The 25271-nt window shown below is 40.7% G+C and overlaps 1 protein-coding gene across 2 annotated transcripts in view; it reads right to left on the bottom strand.

The window, feature by feature from the left end:
- Positions 1–24351, bottom strand: part of GRM7 (glutamate metabotropic receptor 7) — a 923309-nt gene extending 898958 nt beyond the window's left edge. For both annotated transcript variants that reach the window (XM_030938287.1, XM_030938284.1), the window contains exon 1: positions 23559–24351. In XM_030938287.1, coding sequence (XP_030794147.1) covers positions 23559–24077 — 519 coding nt within the window. In that variant the 5' untranslated portion in view covers positions 24078–24351. The remainder of the gene's footprint in view (positions 1–23558) is intronic.
- Positions 24352–25271: the final 920 nt, after the last annotated feature.

The raw sequence follows: 25271 nt of genomic DNA, 5'->3' as shown, positions 1-25271 counted from the left end.
AGACTTATTATACTAAGAATGTTTTATTCCAGTAATGCAAATTGTCCAGGGATAGAAATAAGGTATATATGTAGAGTATTGGAGGAGTTCAAGAACATCACCACTTATCATTCTGTAGTCCTTAAAGGCATGTGTTATTTCTACTCACACGAAGGGCATGGTGGCTTACGCCTGTAATCCCAGCACTTTGGGAGGTTGAGGCAGGTGGATCACGAGGTCAGGAGTTTGAGACCAGCCTGGATAACATGGTGAAACCCCGTGTCTACTAAAAATACAAAAATTAGCTGGGCGTGGTGGCGGGTATCTGTAATCCCAGCTACTCAGGAGGCTGAGGCAAGAGAACTGCTTGAACCCCAAAGGCGAGTGTTGCAGTGAGCCGAGATCGTAACACTGCACTCCAGCCTGGGTGACAGAGCAAGACTCTGTCTTGGAAAAAAAAACAAAGAAGAAAAGAAAAATGTGTCCAAGGCAGTTTAGTAACTTACCGAAGACTACACAGCTAGGTTACAAGAGAAAAGGTATATTTAAATGGTCAAAATGGTGATGTATTTATAACTAAAAGACTGTGTCTAATTAAATAAAAATATTTAAAACTGTCCTAATATATTGTGAGGAATTCTTTATACTAACCTCAATGCACTAGTGTGTACAATATTTTAGAGATGATAAATAGGCTCTTTAACTTGCTGATCATACAAACCTACTTAATATTCTCAATGACAAGGAATTAACTACCTGATGAGGCAGCTTCTTCCATTTTTGGACAGCTCCAGGGATCAAATATGATAACATCTCAGTGCCTGCAATGTCATCTAGTTCTACCTAGAGAAATACAACAGAACAAGTGGCCACTGTTCTTGACAAATGGATATAATTTCATTTTTTCCAAATGTGAGTGCCAGATTCATTCATTGTACAGAATAGATCTGTCAAATGGCTTTGCCCATTTACCAATGGATGGCAAACTGCAAAAACGTGTTGGAATTTTAGAGGACTAAATGTCATCTCACTGGTACTGTCATCAATATAACTTACATTGGCATTTTTGTCTCACACTGACTTTAAGGGCTACAGGGGGAGCTCCAAGTCTCCAAACCTTGTGTTGATCATCTCTGCCCTACACAGTACTTTTCTGCTCATTTCCAAAGGAGACCAAGGATAACTTTTCAGACTTCTCAAATCTACTTGCCCTACTTGACAACACATATTGGCTGGGCTGACTGGATCAAGATTCTATAAGCAGGAGCCTCATGGTTTAAAGTCCTTGCTGTTTTGGATGAGACAGAGGCTATTTCTTGCTCCCATAACCACTCACTTCTTACCTCGAAGCTTTCCTAGGCTGTTCTTGCTAATACTAACAAAATTAATTATGCTTATCTGATGACAAGTATACAACCTAAAATGCCATCTTTATAAATAAGGCAATCATCAATGGAGTGTGATTTATGGCCTTTCATTTTTCCCATACACCCTATGTGCCCTATAAAATCTGGCTTTACAGCTTCATAGAGGCTATAATCCCTTTCAGAGGGAATAAATCATTTTGAACTATAATATAAAATAGGGAGTTATATTCACATACTGACAAAGGAAAAAAATTGATTATAAAATGTAAAAGAGTGACTGATGATTTCTCCCTGTGTCTGCACTATTAAAGTGCGTTTGAATAGACTGGACAATATTAAAGAATTTCTATAAACATGAGACTACAATTTATAAATTAAAAAGAAAAATTACATTGAAAACTGTAACAAAATAAACATTATAATATATAAAAAGTTATTGTAAATCAATGTGAATAAATGGATAAAGGTCATGAAGTCACAAAAGAAGAAATACAAACAGCCAATACATATATTAAAATAAGTTTAATCTCACTCTTTTTAGCCAAAGAAATATAGTTAGAATCATGTAGGTCTCATGTTTTACTCATCAGAGTGGCACAAATGAAATAAATGGCTAATGCTGGTACTGGAGAGAGTGTGAGAATCTACACATGATGTTAAATTGCTGATAGAAAGGTAGGGTAGTGCAACTCTTCTGTAAGCTCATATGTCAACATGTATCAAAACTGAAAAGTGTCCATTCAATTTCTAAAAATTCATTCTAAGAAAATGAATAAATGCAGGAAGGCACATGAAAAAAGATGTTTTTCTCATGTTTCTGAAGTACCAAAGAAAAGAGAGAGGTAAGCCTAAATTTTGAGTGGTAGAAAACTGGTTACATTAATAATGAAATGCTGCTGAACTATTTAAATTTGTGATATAGCCTTATTAAATGACATGGAATCATGCTCATTATATACTAATAAGTAAAAAATGATATAAAACATTTTTATAGTTTGACCTAATAATTAAAAGTCATATGTATTTGCTTGCATTGTGTCTGTGTGAACCCCCACAAACAAAAAATATCTCAGGAATGTTATGAAGATCATTTATTGGAAATGGGATAATGGGATTTTAAGTTATTTATACTTTTTATTTTTTTTGGAAACAGGGTCTTGCTGTGTTGTCCAGGCTGGAGGGCAGTGGTGCAACTATAGCCCACTGCAGTTTGGAACTCGTGGGCTCAAGCATACATCCAGCCTTAGGCTCTGGAGTAGCTGGGACTACAGGCTAATGCTACCATGCCTGGCTTATATTTTTTTCTTTATGTCTTTTTCATTTTTGTAGTTTCCACAATGAGTTTATGCTACTTTTATAATTAAAAGTATTTTAATTTTCAACAAGAAGCTTCAGATTTCCCAGATTTTCCAATTACCCTGCACCATGGCTCAGAGTATTTGTGCAAAAGAAAATCAGTCTTTTTTTCTGCATTAATTTTCCACAAATAATCATTTGGAATTGGTAAAAGTTGTACAGAGTAAAACTGTTACGGTCTGGGTATTCTATACCTTTCAAAGAATTAGAGATCTTAGAATAATTTCTTTCCGTTTTTACCACAGTGATACTAAGGTAGATGGGAGGTAGAGGATGAAGGAAACAGGACTCATCTGCGACCAGGAAAGATAACAGTGAATGACAATTGGATTTATATATATTTTTAAGAGGGACTTCCACAAGTTTCAGCTCATACTAATACACACACACACACACACACACACACACACACACACACACACACAATTCAATTGTCTTAGACTAATCGATAATTGTGGCAGAAAAGGCCACCAGTTGACTAAAAAAATTTTTTTTTTTGAGACGGAGGCTCGCTCTGCTCACAGGCTGGAGTGCAGTGGCCGGATCTCAGCTCACTGCAAGCTCCCCCTCCCGGGTTCACGCCATTCTCCTGCCTCAGCCTCCCGAGTAGCCGGGACTACAGGCGCCCGCCATCACGCGCGGCTAGTTTTTTGTATTTTTTAGTAGGATTAGCTAGGATGGTCTGGATCTCCTGACCTCGTGATCCGCCCGTCTCGGCCTCCCAAAGTGTTAGGATTACAGGCTCGAGCCACCGTGCCCGACCGACTAAAAATTTTGAACCACTCCAGACTGTAGAGGTGTTGTGGTAAGGCCTAGGATAGTATTCCCCATCTCCATGCATCTGAGTGTTGCCACATTACTGCTTACTGGCCCACAGAATGCTACCAGAAATTTTATAAGAATGTGTATTTGATTTGCATTTCTCTAATGATCAGTGATGTTGAGTTTTTTTTTTTTTCATGCTTGTTGGCTGCATGAATGTCTTCTTTTGAGAAGTATGTTCATGTCCTTTGCCCATCTTTAATGAGTTTTTTTTTTTTTAATTTTTTCTTGTAAATTTGTTGGAGTTCCTTGTAGATTCCGGGTATTAGACCAAATACACATCAACAATAGACTGGATAAAGAAAATGTGGTACATACAAACCATGGAATACTATGCAGCCATAAAATGAATGATACAATGTCCTTTGCAGGGATGTGGATAAAGCTGGAAGACATTATCCTCAGCAAACTAATGCAGAAACAGAACCAAACACCACATGTTCTCACTTATATACGGGAGCTGAACAATGAGAACACATGGACACAGGGAGGGAACAACACACACTGGGGACTGTCAGGGGGTGGAGTGGGGGAAGGGAGAGCATTACAAAACATAGCTAATGCATGATGGGCTTGATACCTATGTGATAGGTTAATAGGTGCAGCGAACCACCATGGCACACGTTTACCCATGTAACAAACTTGCACATTCTGCACATGTACCCCAGAATTAAAAATAAAAATTAAAAGAAAAAAGAATGTATATTTGAGGAATAATGAGTTTATAATTGAGCTTGCAATTTCCTCTCTCCTTTCCCTTTTGAGACAATGTATAGGCACATAATGGAAATGGTAGGCTCTTGAATCACTGAGCAGAAAAGTGACTGCCAAGCCAGCAAAGTCCAAACTGAACTACAGAGTAACTGAGAGATAAACTTAAAATAAATTATAATAACTTATACTAAATATAATAAACTTTTAATAAATTATTAGAAGCATTACACACATTGCTTACCTTTCAAGTTAATTAACAACTCTACCTTTTTTTGCAAAGGGAAGTTCTCCAAGCTTCTGGAGAAACCATAGCAATCTCCTTTTTCAGTTTGAGAGATGAGTCCAAATATGAGATGAGAAGGAATAAAAACACTGAGAAATGCTTTTGACAAAGAGGAATGAGAGATGGCATGCTGAGGAATGCTTAGTAATAAAGAATTCAGACAGGAGAAGTGGATGGGTGATATCAAACAGATTTGCCCAAAGGCATTTCGGAAAAGAAAATTTGTGAAAATTTGGTGAGAGGAAAAAAAAATCAGACATAAAGGGCCTTTTGGTCCCTAAATGAATTTTTCTTCCAAAAGATTCATATTGTTTATATGTAAACCATAAGAATTCTCTGTCCACTTCTTCCAGAATTTTCTAAAGCCCGCCAGGACATCTGCAGAGAAAGAGAATGTCATTCCAGGATAATCAACTGCAAGTTACTAAATTAAGATCAAAATATCCTCAACCTTGAACATTTTTCAAAGAGTTTTTAGAAGAAAGAGGCTCTCTAGGGGGTTGTATAATTATATAATTGTACCCTTTGTAGGAGGCTATTTACAGATAAGTAATTTTCCCCCACTATTCTTCAAAGTAAAATGCATAAAATAAAGTAGAATTTGGGGTTATTTGTCGGGGAGACTGCACAGACTCTGAGCCATCTGATTAATTACCCACTCTCCCCTCATTTCCTGCTGTCAAAATCCTGATTGCCAAATCCCTAACATCCTCAAAACTAAGGTGTCCCGTTTAAAGCCCCAGCTAATGAGATCTAACTGAAAGTCTGATGATGAGTTTTGGTAAATACTTTCTTTGCTGCAGGATTTAGATGCAGATCCCCTTTTAAATGTTCTTTCTTCTGCATTAAACATTGTGAATGCAGCTGCAGATTCAGTAGCCATCTTGCAACTATCTTGCAACACAGTGACACACCAGAGGTGACAGGACAGGAAGATAAAAGAAGCTAGTCCCTTATGGACACCACTTAGCGGCTGAATTAACACAAAAACAATCTCCAAACTGTTACATGAGGAAAGTTAGGTAAATAACTCTTATTCAGGTTCTATTATTTCAGCCAAACTCATTACAAATAGATACTGAATTCTAACCTCAGTTTTCCAGAATTCTTCCTAGCATCTAATAGTTATCCTCCTATTCTAGACTATTAATCATCACACTTGCTTGAGGTAACTGTGTGGTGAGGTCTGGCTCTTTTAGAAGTCCTGATACTATTCACAACATCTTTTAAAAAAATGGTAATACTTTTATGTCCACTCATCTTTCTAATTACACTCAGAGATCACTTCCTCCAGAAAGCCGTGGCTGACAACATTTTACCCCTGTATATAAGCAGAATGATTAAGCAAATAAATAAAACAGAACGGGTAAGTGTGTAGTGTGTTATATCTTTCAAAATAACTAAGAGAATAAATTTCAAATGTATCGTCAAGTAAGTGTGATTAGCTTGATCTAATCACTCCACTGTGTTCATATATCAAAAACATCACACTGTATTCTATAAATGTAATACAATTATAATTTGTCAATTGAAAATAATATAAGTATTAAAAAGTGTGTGGGCTCTGGAATCAGACTTTCTAGATTTGAATTTTTAATCTACTACTTACTGGTTGTATGACTTGGGTAAATTAATTTATCTGTAAATTGGGGACATTAAGTAGGACTTACGTATCTTATTGAAAATATTAAATGAGGTAATTCAATGAAAGTTCTTATAATCTTGCTTGGTTCAATAAAAATCTAGCTAGTTTTTAGATTACTTTTGGCCACTTTAGGGTAGAGGCCCTTTGCACTCCTACGGGTCTCTGTAAACTCATCTTTCATGAAACACACATCCCATACTGAAGGTATTTTCTGTAAGCAATACTTTTTTAAAGTGTGGTCATTGGACCAGTGACATCAGCAGCACCTGGGAACTGGTTAGAAATGCAAATCTAGTGATCCAGAAACTCTGAGGGTGGAGCCCAAAATGTGTGTCTTAATAAGACTTTCAGGCAGATCTGATGCAGACCAAAGTTTGAGGGCAATTGAAAACACCAATCTTAGAATCTCCTGAGAGCATTCAAGAAAAATAAAGTTTCTAAAGCCTTACACCTGTCAAGCTGGAGAAGGGGCCCTGGAACCTGCCTGCTTAGCATGCTTGCCATGTGATTCTTCAGCACATTGATGTTTGAGAGCCTTTGCTATTTTATTAGTGTATGATGTATTGGCCTATTTCCCAAGTAGAATTTTCCTCCATGTCTGAGAGGATGTGTTGTTATTTTTGTATTATTATTATTATTATTTTATGTTAATCTCTTAAACATCTAGTGCATGCTGCAGTCCCAGGCACAAAGCGTTTGCTCATTAAACTAGGTGTCCCTAAAATCTTAGTAGAGTTTCAAGATCAATTTCTTCAGAAGATAAAATACTACACACACACACACACACACACACACACACACACGCACGCACACAAAATCACCCTTTGAAACTCTAATCATTTGAATTTCTTGGTCACTTATTTAGTTTTGATAATTTTGAATAATACATATTTAGTTACAACTTTTTGGTCTTTAAGTCAATATTTGCAATCTTCAATCAGGACAGCAACAAACAAGTACAACTAAATACTGATTTGTCAAAATCCACAAATATAAATAAAAAGAGAAATTTAAATAATTAAACTTTCAAGTGATTTTTGGGGGGCATGTTTGTAATTTCACATTTCTGAAAATATTAAAGATTAAAATTACACTAAGACATTTGGGACATGCTGTATCGGTCTTAAATGAATGGAATTTTGCTGTGGAAGGTGGAAGAAATATTTTCTTCAGCAAATATATCTGTAGATAGAGTTGTAACCACAAATCTTTAAAAAAAATAAAGTAAGTTATTGAGTTAAATCTGATTAGCTACTTTCCTGCTTATATGTGTATACAGAGCTACTAATAATTTCATTTGTTATTTACTAGCAGAAGTCATATATATGTATGTGTATGTGTGTATATATATATATATATATATATGATATCTGTGTAGGCATATGTGTATATATATCCTCAATTTAAAATTGTTCATATCCATCTATATGAAAATTTTTTAATTGAGGAAATTATATCCAGTGGCCTATTTTCTTCCCAACGAATTATAAAGGAACATCATTTTCTATTCATACAAGCAGAACGTCAATCAACCTTATGGGCCTATCAAAGAGCAAATTTGAAAAACCACTGGTTTAGCCAGTGATATGGTTACTAGGTGATGCTAGGCCCATTGCCATTGTTAAAAGTTTACCCATAAGCCAAATGAGAAGGCCCTTGCTTGGCATGTAAAAGCAGGTGTAGCAGGGGATGGCAGGTAGCTGCAGGCTGATGATACATGATATCTCTACATATCTATTTAGAACCATTAAGTCCATGAACATACCCACTTTTCATAACAAAACCAAAGCTATTTTATCATTAATCCCAGTCAACAATAGTAAGATCCAAGTGTGTTGCTGTATCCTGGCATCAAGGTGCCTATGAATTAATGTGAGTTTGCCTTGGTTTTGACAGTGTGGGATCAGCTAGGCTCCCAGCATCAAACCCCTCTGTATCACAGTCAAACCAGTACCAGACTTCTCTGCTTGCTGTGGGAAGTTTAAAAATGGGGAACTCACTAACACGATGCATGTGCTGAGAAATGCCTTTGCACATAGTAGATACTCAATATATTTTGAATGAATGGATTTATTTATTAATGTCATAAATCAGCCCTCACCCATATTGTGGAAAATTCCATTCAAGTGGCTGAAATTCCTCTGCACACTCTTCACCTCCTGTAAGCTTGCAATCAGACAAAGACTTAATTACAAAAAGAGCTGAGGAAATTATAGAAGCTACCTAAAGTTGTGTCACCTTCATAAGATTACATAACTTTAATTTAGTGGTAGGCCGGGGTGAGTGCCTCAGGCCTGTAATCTCAGCACTTCGGAAGGCTGAAGCGGGTGGATCACCTGAGGTCAGGAGTTTGAGACCAGCCTGGCCAACATGGCGAAACTCCCTCTCTATTAAAAGTACAAAAATTAGCTGGGCATGGTGATGGGTGCCTGTAATTCCAGCTTCTCCAGAGGCTACGGCAGAAGAATTGCTTGAACCCGGGAGGCGGAGGTTGCAATGAGTCGAGACGGTGCCACTGCATTCCAGCCTGGGTGATAGAGCAAGACTCCTTCTCAAAAAAAAAAAAAAAAAAAAAAAAAAAGAAAATTTACTGGTAAAGACCTCTGACTTGTAAGTCACATGGACCTGAGTTCAAGTTCCACCATCATCATATTTTAACACGAGTATATAAACATTTCAAAGACTCTGCTCCATGTGTGCAGTGTGGGGGTCATAATAACATGCATTTTCACTGCATGACTCTCAAAAAACTTAGATGAAACAACCCATTTGCCATGGCCAGCAAAGTGTCTTGCAGCTAACAAGCACTCAAGGCATTAGCTAATATTAACAGGGGAGAAACAAACAAGCAGGGAAGCCCAAGGCCCTGACTCCTACTCAGTGGCCCTTGATTCATGCCATAATAACTCTTTTTTTTTTTTTTTTTTGACATGGAGCCTCGCTCTGTCACCCAGACTAGAGTGCAGTGGAGCGATCTCGGCTCACTGCAACCTCCGCCTCCTGGGTTCAAGTGATTATTGTGTTCAGCCTCCTAAGTAGCTGGGATTATAGGTACCCACCACCATAGTCAGATAATTTTCGTATTTTTAGTAGAGATAGGGTTTTACCATGTTGGCCAGGCTGGTTTTGAACTCCTGACCTCAGGTGATCCACCTGCCTTGGCTTCCCAAAGTGCTGTGGTTACATGCATGGACTGAGTAGAGTAAGATGAACAAATTGAGATTAAACCCTTTTAAGATAGTTCTGTAATTCCTGAATGAATAAAATTATAAAAATTTAACAATTAATGAGTTCTGCAGAAATATGAGAGAACTCTAGTTCTTTGTGTTACTTTTCTAGAAAACCAAGTTATGGTTCTAAGATGTACCTCCCCACCCTAATTCACCCCTGGCATGATCAAATAATATTTTTGTAAATGGATAAGTCAACGACATAATCAATAATCTAAGTTATAAGCAGGTGAAAATTTGTAGGCTTGATAAAGAAATCTCAGGTGATTGATCTGTTCTCACACTGCTAATAAAGACATACCCAAGACTGGGTAATTTATAAAGAAAAGAGGTTTAATGGACTCACGGTTCCACATGGCTGGGGAGACCTCACAATCATGGCAGAAGGCGAATGAAGAGCAAAGCCACACCTTACATGACAGCAGGTAAGAGAGCTTGTGCAGGGAAACTCTCATTTATAAAACCATCAGATCTCATGAGACTTATTCTCTACCATGAGAACAGTATGGGGGAACCACCCCCATGATTCAATTTGCCTCTACCTGGCCCCGCCCTCCGGCACATGGGGATTATAATTCAAGGTGAGATTTGGGTGGTGGGGATACAGCCAAACCATATCATCAGGCTCATCAGTATATGTTAAAATAAGGTAATATGAAATACTTAATCTTAAAAAAAAAAAAATGCAGCACCAAGACCTCTGTGATAATCCTATTTTAAAAAACAGTTACAATTTTAGTTAGAATGTTTCCCTTTGGAGAAAGCATTTTCTGCATAACTTTTAATGTACTGTTGATGAGCACAATTCAACAAAACTGAGATAAATATTTGCAGAAGTCCTGCAAGATGAAAAGCACAGAGTTAGATGCTATAGAGGATAATTGTACTTCAGCATGAGTAAGGACCCACACTCGACCTCAAATAAATTAACTTTAAATAGAGTGGACAAGTCACGTGCAGAATGTAAGAATGTTAAAAGGTCAAGGTAACTAACAAAAAGGAACATGTGGGGGTTCTTAAGAAGGAAATAAAATATTAGTTGATTCAGGAAAGGCTGAAAGGAGTAAGTTTTCCTTGAATGGTCTTTGAAGAGTTCCCTTCACTACTTCCTAGTACTGAGGCTAGGGTGTCATAAGAAATAGAAAGATATGGAGATCAAGAATCTTCTCTACTCTTACAGGATTGGCTGAAAGAAGATTTTCTTACCAGGATGTAATATAATAACATGAAGTCAGAGACAAGGGCTTGAATATCCCAGCTCCGTCTCTCTCACTAAGGGTCAGGTTGCTTATCCTTTTAACACCTCAGTGTCTCTATCAGTAAAAAGATAAGAATTTTTCCTACCTGAGTGGGAGAAGAAAATGACGTAATCCATTTATAGTGACAAGCTTGGTATCTGGCACACAGAAAGTACTGAATAAGACCAGTTGGTCAATGATGATGGCAACGATGATGGTGGTAGTGGTGGTATTGATGTGGCCTGCCCAGAGCTGGCTCTGACTGGGAGTGCAGATTAAAGACTTCTGGGCTCCTGAGGCTTTTCATATAAGTGACACTTGACAAATGTAAACAGGTTGTCCAAAACTTCATGTGCAATTTAAGAAAAGGAAGGATCTCAGAGTTGTTCAACTACTTACTGATAATATGAGTTATTATAAGCAGTTATGGCAGCTCACATTTATTGAGCACTTGCATGTGCCTAGTACTTTAGAAGGACTTACTCATTGTTCACAACAACAGTATGCAGTATGTCCTAATATCTTTATTTCTTTCTTTCAGAGGCAGACACAGCCTTAGAATGGTTACAATAAACACCTAAGTTCCCCCTGTCAGTTGGTGCTGGAAAGGAGTTAAAATTCAGTCTGTCCAGCTTGGTCTCAATTACTAAACTATGTAAGTAAGCATTTTGCCCATTGCCTGATTCTCCTTCTGATGTGTGACTATTTCACTCAATCCCCTAGGTGAACAAGAGAGAAAATAATCTCTCTTTCACCCTGCTTTGCCTTAACATCCAACTTCCCTTCTCCAGCTAGGGATTGTTTCAATGGGCAACAACAAATGCCAGGGACTGGCCCAACCTCAGAGATGACTAGGAGTCAGATACCACCATAGGCAAAAGCTCTGTGACAACTCTGCCCTTGTACAGGGTGCATGACAGGAGTGGGAGTTAGGGGATAATGGAATAAGGCTAGGAAAGACAGTACCTGACATGCCAAAAATACTGACACTAATACTATTAATAATAAATAATAGAACTCACTGTGCTGTAGGAATTGTATTAAGTGCTTGACATGAAGAACCTCATTTAACACTGAAAACAGGCCTATGCAGACGGATCTATTGTTATCATTATTTCACCGTTGGGGATAGTGAGGTCCTGATAATCAGGTAAATTGCTCAAGCTCACATGGTTAGCAAGTGGAAAGCAGGAATTGAACTATGTTCAGCACCTGCACTCTTAACCACATGCTATATTGTATATAAAATTATATTACTGGCCAGCCACGGTGGCTCAAGCCTGTAATCCCAGCACTTTGGAAGGCCGAGACCGATGCATCACCTGAGGTCGGGAGTTCGGGACCAGCCTGGCCAATCTGGTGAAATCCCATCTCCATTAAAAATACAAAAAATTAGCCAGGCTTAGTGGTGGGTGCCTGTAATCCCAGCTACTCAGGAGACTGAGGTGGGAGAATCACTTGAACCTGGGAAGTGGAGGTTGCAGTGAGCTGAGATCGCACCACTGCACTCTAGGGTGTGATGGAACAAGACTCCGTCATCTCAAAAAAATGTTGGTGGGAGTGTAAATTAGTTCAACCATTGTGGAAGACAGCAAGGTGATTCCTCAAGGATCTAGAAGCAGAAATATCATTTGACCCAGCAATCCCATTACTGGGTATATACCCAAAGGATTATAAATCATTCTACTATAAAGACACATGCACACATATGTTTATTGCAGCACTGTTCACAATAGCAAAGACTTGGAACAACCCAAATGCCCATCAATGATAGACTGGATAAAGAAAATGTGGCACATATACACCATGGAACACTATACAGCCATAAAAAAGGATGAGTTCATGTCCTTTGCAGGGACATGGATGAAGCTGGAAACCATCATTCTCAGCAAACTAACACAGGAACAGGAAACCAAACACCACATGTTCTCACTCATAAGTGGGAGCTGAACAATAACATAGGGACACAGGGAGGGGAACATCACACACTGGGGCCTGTTAGGGGGTGGGGGGCTAGGGGAGGGATAGCATTAGGAGAAATACCTAATGTAGATGAAGAGCTGATGGATGCGGCAAACCACCATGGCATGTGTATACCTATGTAACAAACCTGCACGTTCTGCACATGTATCCCAGCATTTAAAGTATAATTTAAAAAAAAAATTACAACGATCTTTTCCCACAAGCCATTCTTGCACTCTAGACTTAAATAATCCATGAAACAGAGAGAGAGTGAGATCAAGGCAGACAAAGAGCAAGATTGAGAGTGAGAGAGAGAGAGAATGTGAGCATGCAAGCTTGGAGAGTGGAAGTTAAGGAAATGGCATCATTTCAAAACAATGTACTTTGCCTCATCTAATAGAGTTTTTGTGATAATCTCAATGAAACAGGGTGCAATGATTAGCATCTAAGTATGTCCCTCCTCATAAGGATGGCAGGACAGCATGTTTTACCTTTAGCTCAACTGTTTCAGAAAGTGTGGTCCCAGTAGACATACAAGCTAGTGGGTCTTTCACGCCTCCCAAATCCAAAAGTAACATTTCATTTCCATGTCTCTTTCTATAGTTCCACTCTTCTCATGCCTATCATTCATTTACCTGCCTGTTTTTTCTTGATTTCTACACAGAAAGATGCTAAGTCTGTGTTCTCTGATATGGAAAGGGGTGGAGGAGTGGGAGCTATGGTGCCTCAATGGTTTGGGGATTTTTTTTAGTCTTAATTTTATTATGCCAACTCTACTGAACTTAATTATGGTAAATACAGAATTACACAATTACCCTCTGTTCCGTTCTTCAGAAGCTATATTTTGATAAAATTTACTACACGCTGCTTTCCCCCTGAACACTAGAAATGGATGTGTGTTGATATAAAATGTGTTATAATTACAATTAAAATATAGCTTACATAATGATAGTGTTAAAATAAAATTATAGATGTGTCGAGACAACATGGTCATGCATTTTTATTGTAAGTACATGCTTAGACCAATATCTGGTAGCCAAATGAAAAGGGAACAGAATTTTGGTTAAGCCACAAAAGCTGTTTAATGGTTTTCAAATAACTAAAAGGAACTTACAATATATGAGATAAAATTTCCCCATCATATTTTTTTTTTTTTTTTTTTTTTTTTTGAGACGGAGTCTCGCTCTGCCGCCCAGGCTGGAGTGCAGTGGCCGGATCTCAGCTCACTGCAAGCTCCGTCTCCCAGGTTTACGCCATTCTCCTGCCTCAGCCTCCCGAGTAGCTGGGACTACAGGCACCCACCACCTCTCCCGGCTAGTTTTTTTGTATTTTTTAGTAGAGACGGGGTTTCACCGTGTTAGCCAGGATGGTCTCGATCTCCTGACCTCGTGATCCGCCCGTCTCGGCCTCCCAAAGTGCTGGGATTACAGGCTTGAGCCACCGCGCCCGGCCCCCCCCATCATATTTTTAGTTTAAAAAATTCAAGGAAATACATGAAATGCTTGGAGAAATTGTTGAAAGTAAGTATGCATATGCACATTTTAAGATAAGCCCCTTATTTTTTTCTTAAATACCTGTGTAACTACCTAAATTTCATCATGTGTATCAGTGATGACAAATTTTCAACTAAGTTTAATGAAGAGCATAAAATAATAATAATGTATTGTTGCATTAACTAAGCAGTTCAGAACTGATTCTCATTAAAGAGCCACCCTATCACAACTAACTTAAACCTTACAAAATATGGTTGCAATTACAACATGAGGGAGAAACATAGGAAACTGAAATGTTTCTTCTAAATGTTTATAGTTATGGTGTCTGACCAGAATAATTGTGTCACAAATATTATTAAAATAATAAGATATCGTTTTGTTCAGCTTTACTGCAGAAACAAACTACAGGAATTTCTTTTCATTTCAGATAATTATTTTTCACTAATTGCTCAGTGTTTTTAGAACCTACAGTGCTAATTCCATTTCCTCATTTAATCTTTAAAATAACCCTTTCTGATCATTATTCTTAATATCTCCATTTTATACAATGTAGCTCTAGTTCAGATCTTTCTTCAGACCTGCAGACTTCTGGAACCTTCTGTCTCCAAAACTCATCCTTAACCCCTAACCCTGTTCCACCTCAATCTTTTCAATTTCGGATGATGATAATCTCACCTTTCCAGTTGCCCAGGCCCAAAATCTTGGGTTAAGGGGTCTCGATCCTATTCTTTCTTTCACATCCCACATTCTGTCTGCCTGGAAATCCTGTTTCAACCTTCAAAATGTACTCCTTCTTAGAAGCTCAAGCCACCAAACAATTGATCCTACCTGGAAATGCCTCCTCTCTGTTCTCCGTGATTCTACTCTTTGCCCTTACCCTCAATACCACAGAGAGTTATCCTTTTCAAAGAAGAGATAGTTCATTTCATACCTCTGCTAAAATCCTGCCACTAGCTGCCTACAGAGTAAATGACACAATGCCTGCGATGGCCCTGCGTGAACTAGCCCCATCATATCTGTGACCTCAAGACCTCCTGCTGTCCCTTCCTCCTCATTGACTCTACTCAGCCACAATGGCTTCCACAATATTCCTCGAACATGCCAGGCCCATTTTTTGCCTTGGAGTTTTGGCACTGGTCATTCCTACTCCCAGGGAGTGGTCTTCCCCTAAATACACTGTGCCAACTCCCTCACTTCAAGTCTTTGCTCAGTTGTCACCTCATCAAATCTACCCTATTACCCTACTTAAAAGTAGAGGTCACATTTACAGCCCCTAGCACTACCAACCCAACAATCTTCAGCAAGTTCCACATTCTTTTCCTTATCCCATAATGTTCACCAACTTGTAACATCCATAGGATGTATTTATAACATCCATCTGTTTTCACACATGACAGTGTAAGCTGAGAGAGAAAGGAGGGAGGAAGGGGGGGAAAAGGGAGAAAAGAGAGGGAGAAGGAAAAAAAAAGAGGAAAGGAGAGACAGAGAAAGCTTTTACTTTTTTACTGATGTGTCCAAGCACTTAGAAAAGTGCACATGGAAGGTGCTTAATAACTATTTCTAAAAAAAAATAAAGATAAGGAAAGAAGGAGTAAAGCTTACAAGTGTAACTTGTAACTTTCCCAAAGCTCTGCAGATAGAAAGGGTCCGCAATGGAATTCAAGCTTGAGGCTGCCAGACTTCCACTGCTCTTAGCCTTTCTGTGAAGTCCATGGAATTCGTTATTTCCTTTAATTAGTTCCATAAGAATTTTAATTCCACTGAGCAATGTCACTAAAATGTTCTGTGTGTGTGTGTGTGTATGTATCTCTCACTCTCTCTCTCCTTCTCTCTCTCTCACTGTTCTCTCTTTTTTGCTCTTTCTCTCTCTCTCTCTCTACATATATATATAGATGTAAATTATATATATATGTAAATTTTCAATTTAGCAGAAGAAACAGAGAAGAGTGTAATACAGCATAACTATTATGGTAATTTAACAGCAACATTCAAAATTAGCAATAATGATTATTTAAGCAATATTGACACTTGATGTCCATCTAATAACTTTAACATAGCTTGTAAATTTATTAAACATGCTAATCTCAGTGCTAAAATATTTCCATGCATATTTCATGCAATCCTTGCAATTACTCTATCAGACAGGTACATTTTTCTTATACCCATTCCAAAGATAAGAAAATTGGTGAAAGGTGTGGTACCTTTTTGATCAATGTCAGACAGGTAGTAAGTGGAGGGTATGGATTTAAATCTGGGCCTGTCTAACTCCAGAATTTGATTCTTAACCCCTACATGGAAATTCTGATAATTCCTTCGATAGAGTGTGTGTTTTCTCCTGGGAAACCTTCCCGCGATGTCTGCATGAGCTAACACCTTCAGAACATAGTCAAGTTTAAAACATGATAAAAATATTTAAAGAGCACTTTAAAAATGGAAATATTTTTATTTAAACAATAATGCAGAAGACTACACTGAGCCCTTTAAGTGACTTTCTTGCTACTTTTCACCAAGAATAAAGGAAAGAGTCAGCAGCCGTGGAATGACAAAAGCACAACACCCAAAGATGGAGAATTCTGCAAATGACCAATTATAAAACTATTAAGCTGCAGCTCTTTTACAGCAAGTGGCAGAATAACCCATTAAACTGAAAACTCTCCTACCCTTCCCTCCATGGGCCACACAAACATTAACGTTGCATTTATTAGGATGTACTTCCTGTGCTCTATCAAGTTGACTTTCAGCAATTGTATTAATACAATCCTCTCTCTCTGCACACATATCTGAATGATGGATTTCCTCACTTGAGGTTTGTAGAGTGGAGTGAATGAAATAAAGTTTAGAAAGAGCCATCATGATCCATAATGGTGGGTACTGAATCAAGACAAGATGAAACATCTTTTCTCATTTATTTGAATGAAAAGTCTACTGTATATTTATTTCCTGCATACGGGGCTACTTGTTGCATAATGGAGAACAAGCATTTTTTATTTGGAGGTAAGGGTTTGTGTGCTCAAGTTTCTATGGGCCTACAAAGTTAATCTTGTTTTAGGATTAAAATAAAACATATATTTCTGTAAATAGATATGGTTAATCAATCAGCAACTGTGATGTCTTTAAACCACTATAAGTTCAGGATAGGAATATCTGCAATTACTTTAAGCATTAATGCATTTGTGCAACAATTGAGCAGTATACATAGTGGTGTGTTGTCAGACAAAATTAAGTTTGAATCCAGAGTTTGCCACTTACCAGCTATGTGACTTCGGGCTATGAAAATAACTTTTCTTAGCTGAACAACAGGGATGAGAATACGTACATTGCAGGACTACTGTGAGAACTAAATGAAATGAAGTACTTTTAGCACATGGCACAGTGGCTTATAGTAAGGACTCAAATTATTATTATGGTTACTACTACTTTTATTGAAAAAAGATTAGAAAGTGTTTGCATAAAATGTGATATATATCCTATATCATTGAAATTTCATATATTTGATTTTTGACTTTATAATCTAATAATGTGATTCAAAAAACATTTAGTCGTAAATATAGTTGAAATGAGGTTACTTGTCAAACATGGAAATATAATATGAAGAAGGCTGACTCAACACTCTTTCAGACAGATATTTACCTGTACATAGATTTTATTGTTTTGATTTTTTAATTGCAGAAAACATATATATTGACTATGTCAATTCACAAAAGGTCCATTAATTAACCAGACTGACTATGTGTTGCATAAATATCATTTTACATAGAGATCATATATGCATTTTAGTGGTTGGGAAATGTTTACAGCTGTTTTTAATTGTCTACTTAATGTAAAAAGGGACAAGAAGCAGAGTTAGGCTTGTTGCTTACTGTAGAGTGACCCAGGAGTTTAATGTACTTTGCATTCCATTATACTATGAAAATGTTTCTGTGCCCTGGGGATATCAACAAAAGATTTGCTTTAATGAAAGGAACCAAGTATGGTTCCAAAGCTTTCAGATAGGAGGCCTATATATCCTGCAGTTTACATCAGAAGTGTCCGCCTTCTCTCTCAACTGCATCGAGATAGGGAAGATGTGATCACAAAGGCTGAAAGCAATTACAGTAAATGTTAGGAAGAGAAGGACATCGAGTTTTGAATGTCCCAAAGCTGAGCTAAAAGAATTATGTTTAAAGTAAAGAAAGTGTTACCTACAGCAAGATTTTTCACTGAATGAATGCCAGTCAGTGAACCTTACATTAATGTAGAAAATCAGCTGTTTTTGCTATAATGCTTTCAACTGCACATGGCTAAAATCAAACTCAAAATAGTAAAAAGAAATGTGTTTCAAAGAATAACACGTCCTAGAAACTCACAGACACATCTAGATTCAGACTATATGCTACAGAAAGTTGCTCCTTGTGTTGGATGGCCACTGGGAGCCCCAGAATCACATCTCCCCAGCTTAAAAATTCCAGAGAGAGGAGATAATGTTCTTGTTCATCTCTGAGAGAAACATCTTGGGGAAGATTCTAATTGGCCTGGATGAGGTCAAATGATTACAAAGGAACCAATCACCTGCTTTGCTTGACCTGGGCCATGTACTTCATCCCTGGGACCAGGAAGATAGGCGGGATGTCATCATTTCTCAGTTTGGGGAGAGAAAGGTCTGATATTTTTCCAAGATGAATGAGAATACTACATGGAGATACAAAAGCTGTAGCTTGCGGCTACTGTAAATTCCACAGTTCTCACTCCCTGCCTTGTGTCTTATGAACATGCAGTAAGCTGACCTGACAGATCATTTTCCCTACCAGCAGCCTTGATATATATTATTGAGAAGTAAGTTGTAAAATAATACAACAGCAGTCTGAATATAGAAATTAACTTGACTAGTAATGACCAAGACAGCTGTATGAAAATATATTTTAAAAGTTCCTACAAACTCACCAAAAGTGGGAGCTGGAAATGCAAAGACAGTTTTGACAAGAGAAAGTTTTTTCCAAGCTAAACAAAAAAGATTACAGACTTTTAGAAACTACATTTTTAAAGAAAAAAAATCAGATAAGGAAAATGAGGCCTAGAAAAAGTAAGAGATTTATTTAGGGTAACTTAGCCAGTTAACGGCAGGATTGAGACTAAAACACACTGTATAATCCAAGTATGGTCTTTCAAACCTATGATATAACCTGTATATATGTAAGAAATATAGCACTTGTCATTTGTTAATCTCCAAATGTTCACGAAGTTGAAGTAAATGTATTTACTGTTTCAAGTATTCTTAAAGAGAAAAATGCCCAAAGACATCTTAATTGCATGGGTATGTATACACGAAATACACGTGGAGATGTCTTCAAATATAATATGTGCATGTCTTCATTCCTTCCCTCTGGTCTTTTTAAAAATGCCCCTTTAAAAATTTCCCACTCACCATCTGTTAGGTAAATTTCCTAAAACACAGTAAATGTGGAGGCAGAGATTGTTATAGAGACTATTCCAAACGGCAGTGACACCTATACTTAGGAAATTATAAAAAATGTAGGTTAAAGTTGTTTTTTTAATAAATTTCACCACTGTAGTAATACCATACCACCCTATGTGCTCAGCGCGATAGGATTACATAAGATGGAGAGAGAGAAAATGAAAAAAATCTAGGTATTTATGTATAAAATATTATCCCAAAAGTTTGACATTACATTCAAATTTCAATTAACAGAAGGAAAACATTGACACATTTACTAAAGCATTTCATTTATGGTATAAGGTCCACAGACTTAGATTTGCATTATGCCCCAACAAGAGTAGAGTTGACCACTTTTTCCAGCTACTTGCTTTGGGAGAAAAAAAAAATCCACCTGCCTCAATCAGATGCCATTCAATTCCAAGTCTACAGCATAGACCATGTCACTACACATGAAATATTATTCATTCAGAGTTAGGATGTAGCAAGAGTAATTTATACTCTGGGAGTGTTTGCTCTCAAGTCAATAACAGAGAAGCCTTGAATAAAAATGTTCCCATTACTTTCTGCTATAATATATCTTACTTATTGCCCATAAAACAGTGGTCAGAGGAGATTTATCTATTGGTCACCATGTTATATAATCTCTCCACTTTAAGCCAACCCAACTCTGTGATGATTTTTTAAAACTATGTTACTTATAGTCAATATTAATTTATCTTTAATCTTTCTTAGCATTAGGAGAGTATTATTTTGCACAAGCTTAGGAACAAATCTCCAGAAATTCCTCCCTGATGTTTCTTTGAGGCTGAAAATGCATTGTAGGGCAGTTGCAGTGATTTAATTCTAGTTGGCAGAGCCCTGGCCACACACTAATTTCATTAGCCTCAAATTCCTGGATTGATTTGAAGACCCACTGGATATGATTCCCGTCCTCAGACATATCATTTACTAACGCACTCAGTGTGTAAAGAGAGGAGAGAAAGAGGACTTGCTAAGCTCATATCTTCAATCTGGTACACCAGCAGTCAAATGAAAATTCGAAGTCAGAGACACCATTTACATTTGAGTAGTCCATTCTTGCCCAGGTCCAAATTTTCAGGGAGGAACTTTATTCCTGACTTCGCTGGGGGCAGCGGCATTTGTTACATCTATGACCATCTCATTTCTCGTTCCTTCTCTGCAGTGCTCAGCATCCCCCATTTAAGTCCCTAATTATTCCCTCTCCTAGCCTACAGGCTTATCTCACTATAAATGTATATCTCAAGTGATCGGTTTGGCATGGTCCCTACAGCAACCTGCAGGCACCAGAGGAAAAAAGAAAACTCAAATCACCGGAAAGCTAGGAATTCAATCATTTGGAGGAGTTTCTTTTAAATAGGACAATCTTAATTGAACTGAACCTTGGGATCCCACAGGAGATTCACCATGTCCTTTTTCTCTCCCCCTAAGTGTCCTTTGAACAATGGGTATGTGTATCATTATTCTCTCTATTCATTTTGCAGGCTTATAGAAACTAGAAAACTGGGGACTGGAATTACACGACAGGAGCTTCTAAGATCACACGCAAAAAGGGTCACTGGAAGAGATTGTTGGTATATGAAATACATATTCCAACACGGGCAGTGATTAACCAGGACACATACAAACCAACTGTTTTATCTAGCTTGCACGCATCCCAAGCTACAAGTTGGTGCATTCCTCAAACTACCAGCCTCTTCTCAATAAGTGCAGGTGAAAACTAGGGGCTTTTTCTCCCTCAGCTATTCAATCCAACGTGAATAGCTGCAATTTACAAATTAGAGGCAAATGACAGTGTTTTCTCCGAATGGTTTTACTCCCAAGCCATAATGCTAACGCTAACATTGGGTTCCTTCCTCCTCAGCTCAGGGAATGGAGAAAATAATGTAAGACCAGCCCTCCGCCTCCCCTGCCAACTTTTTAACCCCTAGTAAGTTGCCTCAGGTTCACACACCAGAGGAGGAATCAGCTCCCCCTGGAATCTTTTTTAGGAAACACAGTCCCTTAGCCTAGTGTGTAATCCCTTTCTTGACTTTAACATTTCACTCTTTTTTCAGACAGAGACAGGCTCATCTGCAGTACTGACCAGGGCGAGTGAACAAACAGGCAAAATAATTTTAAAATGCTAAACACAAAATATTTTGTGCCTTTAATCCCAGGGGCTAACAGGGAAAACACTGTCACCCCCACCCCCCCCAGCCCCCAGTGGTTCTCAGGTAATGTCTCTGACATCCTCTCCCGCCTGCACTGCTACCGCAACTTGTCTAGCTTTAAGCTCAATGATGAAGGAAGCACTCTGGGTTTTAGCTACAAGCCAGGTTCTTCCCAAAAGCAAGGAACTCAGAGTGATGGCTAACCCCAGAGTACTTTTGGGTTTGCAAGCCTCCAAAGATTTCCATGATGGCACTCAGGAAGTGTCAGAGGGGCTATGCAAGCTGCAGCCTTGGATGGGCCCTCCTCTTTCCTGAATGCAAACTTCACACTCCTGGAGGTGATGTGGTGACAGCCTGGGTCTCACAGAGTCCCCTTCTGAAGCCCAACACCTTTAGCGAAAGCACTTGAGAGGGGCCGGTTCTCTAGATATGAGGAGCATAAAGGTGCCAGGATCAGCATGTATATCTGCTGAAGAGATTAGCTGGGTTTGGGTACCACCAGCCAGGTAGAGAGCCGCTATGCATTGGGAAAGGGTCATTTTAATACTGAGATGAACCAAGAACTTGGGAGTGAAGACAGAGGAGGAAAGGAGGCAGAGGTTGAAAGGGAGAGAAAAAAAATAGAGAGAGAGAGGAAAAAAAAAAACAGCAAGGAGACAGAGACAGAAAAAGAGAGTGATGCACATATAGGGAAAGACACAGAGGAGGGGACCTACAATCACAGAGACCCTGAAACTCAATTTCCAAACCCCAAAGCCACTAATTCCTACCCAGTGCAGCTCAGGAGCCATGGGGCAGAGGCTGCTGGAGCAGGAGGCGAGAGAACACTGCGGTAGAACCCACCGCTCAGCGGCCCCGGATCCGCCTTCCTCCCATTTTTCTGTCTCCCTCCGGGCACCGGAGCAGGAGAACCATGGAGCCCTGCTCCACGCACCCCTCTGCCTCCCAACGGGCGCCTTCATGCCTCGCTCCGGGAATCGTCCTCCAAGCCGAGGATTTGGCTTGGGGTCTGCGTCAGGGAGATAGTGGGTGATGGGGGGGAGGAGGGAGGAGGCAGGGAGAGCGATTTTGTTTCGCAGTTAGCATGAGCTCATCCCTGGGCTGAGGTCTGAAGTGGCAGGAGTGGAAAGCTGATCGCCCAGCTCCGGCCAGTGGCAGGATAGCAAATGTAATTTAGACGGTGCAAAATATTGCCTGGAGCAAACCAACTGGGGGTCACGTCTGCAGGCAGCATCTCTCCACCTGAGGAAGGTCCCAGTACCTCGCGCCCTGGGCTCTCGCGGAGGCAGGCTACAGGTCGGGAAATCAACCCGAGGGAGATGGGGACTTAACATCCATATCTAGGTTAAGACCGAGCCCTCGATTTAAGAAGTGCCTCCTTAAGGTTGTCTCCAAATTTTCCAAGGGAGTGCAGGTTGGCAGGCTGGCTTGGGGGTGGGAAGCTGGGGAGTTGGGAAATGCCCGGTTTCCAGGCATCGTCTCATCTTTCCTTTTCCATTCGCCTAACCAGCTCTCCTAGGACCCCGGCACTTTTACGAGCCTGTTTTCGGACCATATTTCACCCTAATGCAAACCTATTTAAATCATCGCCTTGTTTTTCGCAGATTGCTTCTTGTAAATGGGGCCATAAATCCAGGATGTCAAGCCGGATGGAGTGGAGCGTGGACAGGGGAGAGATGGAAGGGAAATAAACCAAGCAGGGAAGGTATCTCCTCGGGCGGGGTGGGAGGGATTCGGCAGGATCTCCAGGGTGGAAATGAGCGAAGGCTGACCTGACCCGAACCACCGGAGTCCAAGCCAGCTTTTAGGGTTAAGGGCTCAGGTAGCCACGGTGTGCTCCGCCCCGGAGGGAGCGCCCCCCTACCTGGAAGAGCCTCAGGATGTTGGCTACCATGATGGAGACCGAACTCCCCGAAGCCCCAATCACTCCAACTACTTTCTCCGGCTTGACGAAAACCGGGGGTTCGCCGTTGGTGCAGCGCACGTCGGAGGTGTCCTTCTGGATGAGCGCCTGGACGAAAGTGAGCGACTGTTCGAGCGCGTAAGTGTCCCTGGAACAAGTGTCCAGGATCCGCGCGCCCAGCGTCACGTTGGGCAGTAGATTGGGATCACTGTTGATCTGGTCCAGGGCGTAAAGCATCGCCTCCAGCCTGTGGATCCCGTTCTCCCTCTTGATGTCACCGCAGGGCATTCCGCTGGGACCCTTGGCGTGCACTGGGAACAGCCCCCCGAGGGTGACGTCCCCCTCGATCCGGATTGAGTGCGGGGCGTACATCTCCTGGCCGCGCGCCGCCGCCGCCAGCGCGCACAGGAGCACCTCCAGCACGCAGCAAGGGAACTTCATCAAAGTCAGGACGCGGAGCAGCTTCCTCAGCTGGACCATGCTGCTCCGGCTGCTGCGGTGGCGGCGGCAGCGCTGTAAGGAACGGTGGTGGGCTCGCCGAGGTCCGGGCCCCTCAGGGCGAGCTCCTCCGGGAAAGCCCAGGGGTTCCTGCAGGCACGGAGGGTGGGGGAGTCCGGGGAGGGGCGACCAGAGTGGGTGAGGGGTCCCGCGGTGCCTGCCAGCCTGGGGCGCCTCGCGCTCTCGGGTTAGCCGGCCGGCGCGCCGCGCTCGCGCTCACCGGCTTGCCGCTCGCTCTCTCCAACAGCCCAGCACTGGGGAGAGGGCAGGGATTGCTATCGCTTTAAATGGTCGTTCGGCTCCCTCTCCTCCTCCTCCCACTCCCTCCCTCCCTCGCTGGCTCTCCTTCTCTCCCTACCCTTCCCAGCGCCAGCCCTCCCCACTGGTTTGCATCATCACGCAGGGAGGGGCTGCGTGCTGAGGTAAGGGGGGGAAATGGGTGGGCGGCTGGGGAATCGGGGGAGGTTTCCTCGGAATGGGAGTTTCGTGGTCCCCAGGGAATCTAGGGATTGCGGGGAGCAAGCAAGAGCCTAGCCCTCGCCCCCAACTCACTGTGGAAGCCTCCCTACCCACACCCACGTTCTGGGCACGGGTGTCATCAGCCGCGGGATGGGGCGAGGACGTCGTGCTGACTGCTCCCAAACCCTAGGTCCGGAGCCTAGGCTCTTAGATCTGGGAGAACACGAGGGAGAGGCAGAGAAACCAGTGAGGGAGGGGCGCGGGAAGATCCTAGCTAGACTACTCCTGAGCCGCCTGTGCTAGTTCTTGCTAAGAAAGCCACACATGCACACAGGAGCCTGATTCATGACTTAAAGACGCTTTACCCAAAGGGGTCTCCAGGGCCAGGCGCTGAGCTTGGCTGCAGGGAAACAGAACTCAAGAGGAGACGCTAGGCATGGGAGTGCATCCTTGGTCTTCAGTAGTCACTAGAGTCAGAGCTCCGTGAACTGACGCGTTTCCCCAGCACGTCTGTGTCAAAAACCTCGGACGCATCACTTCTCTTTACTTCGTTGCGGAGATGGAACAACTGAGAACTCCGCAGACAGCACTTTCTTCTCTAGCACTGACAGGTGTAAGGCTCCCTCCTACCTATTTCCAGAGATGCATCTGGTGCACCTGGTGATAGTTTTTGCCAGTAAGAAACAGCAGGAAAGAGATGATGGCAGGAAGAAAAAA

The sequence above is a fragment of the Rhinopithecus roxellana genome, chromosome 1 (assembly GCF_007565055.1).
Source record: "Rhinopithecus roxellana isolate Shanxi Qingling chromosome 1, ASM756505v1, whole genome shotgun sequence".
In the NCBI taxonomy this organism is placed as follows: domain Eukaryota; kingdom Metazoa; phylum Chordata; class Mammalia; order Primates; family Cercopithecidae; genus Rhinopithecus; species Rhinopithecus roxellana.
The sequence above is the reverse complement of the archived record's forward strand: the minus strand, read 5'-3'. Positions and strand labels throughout refer to the sequence as shown.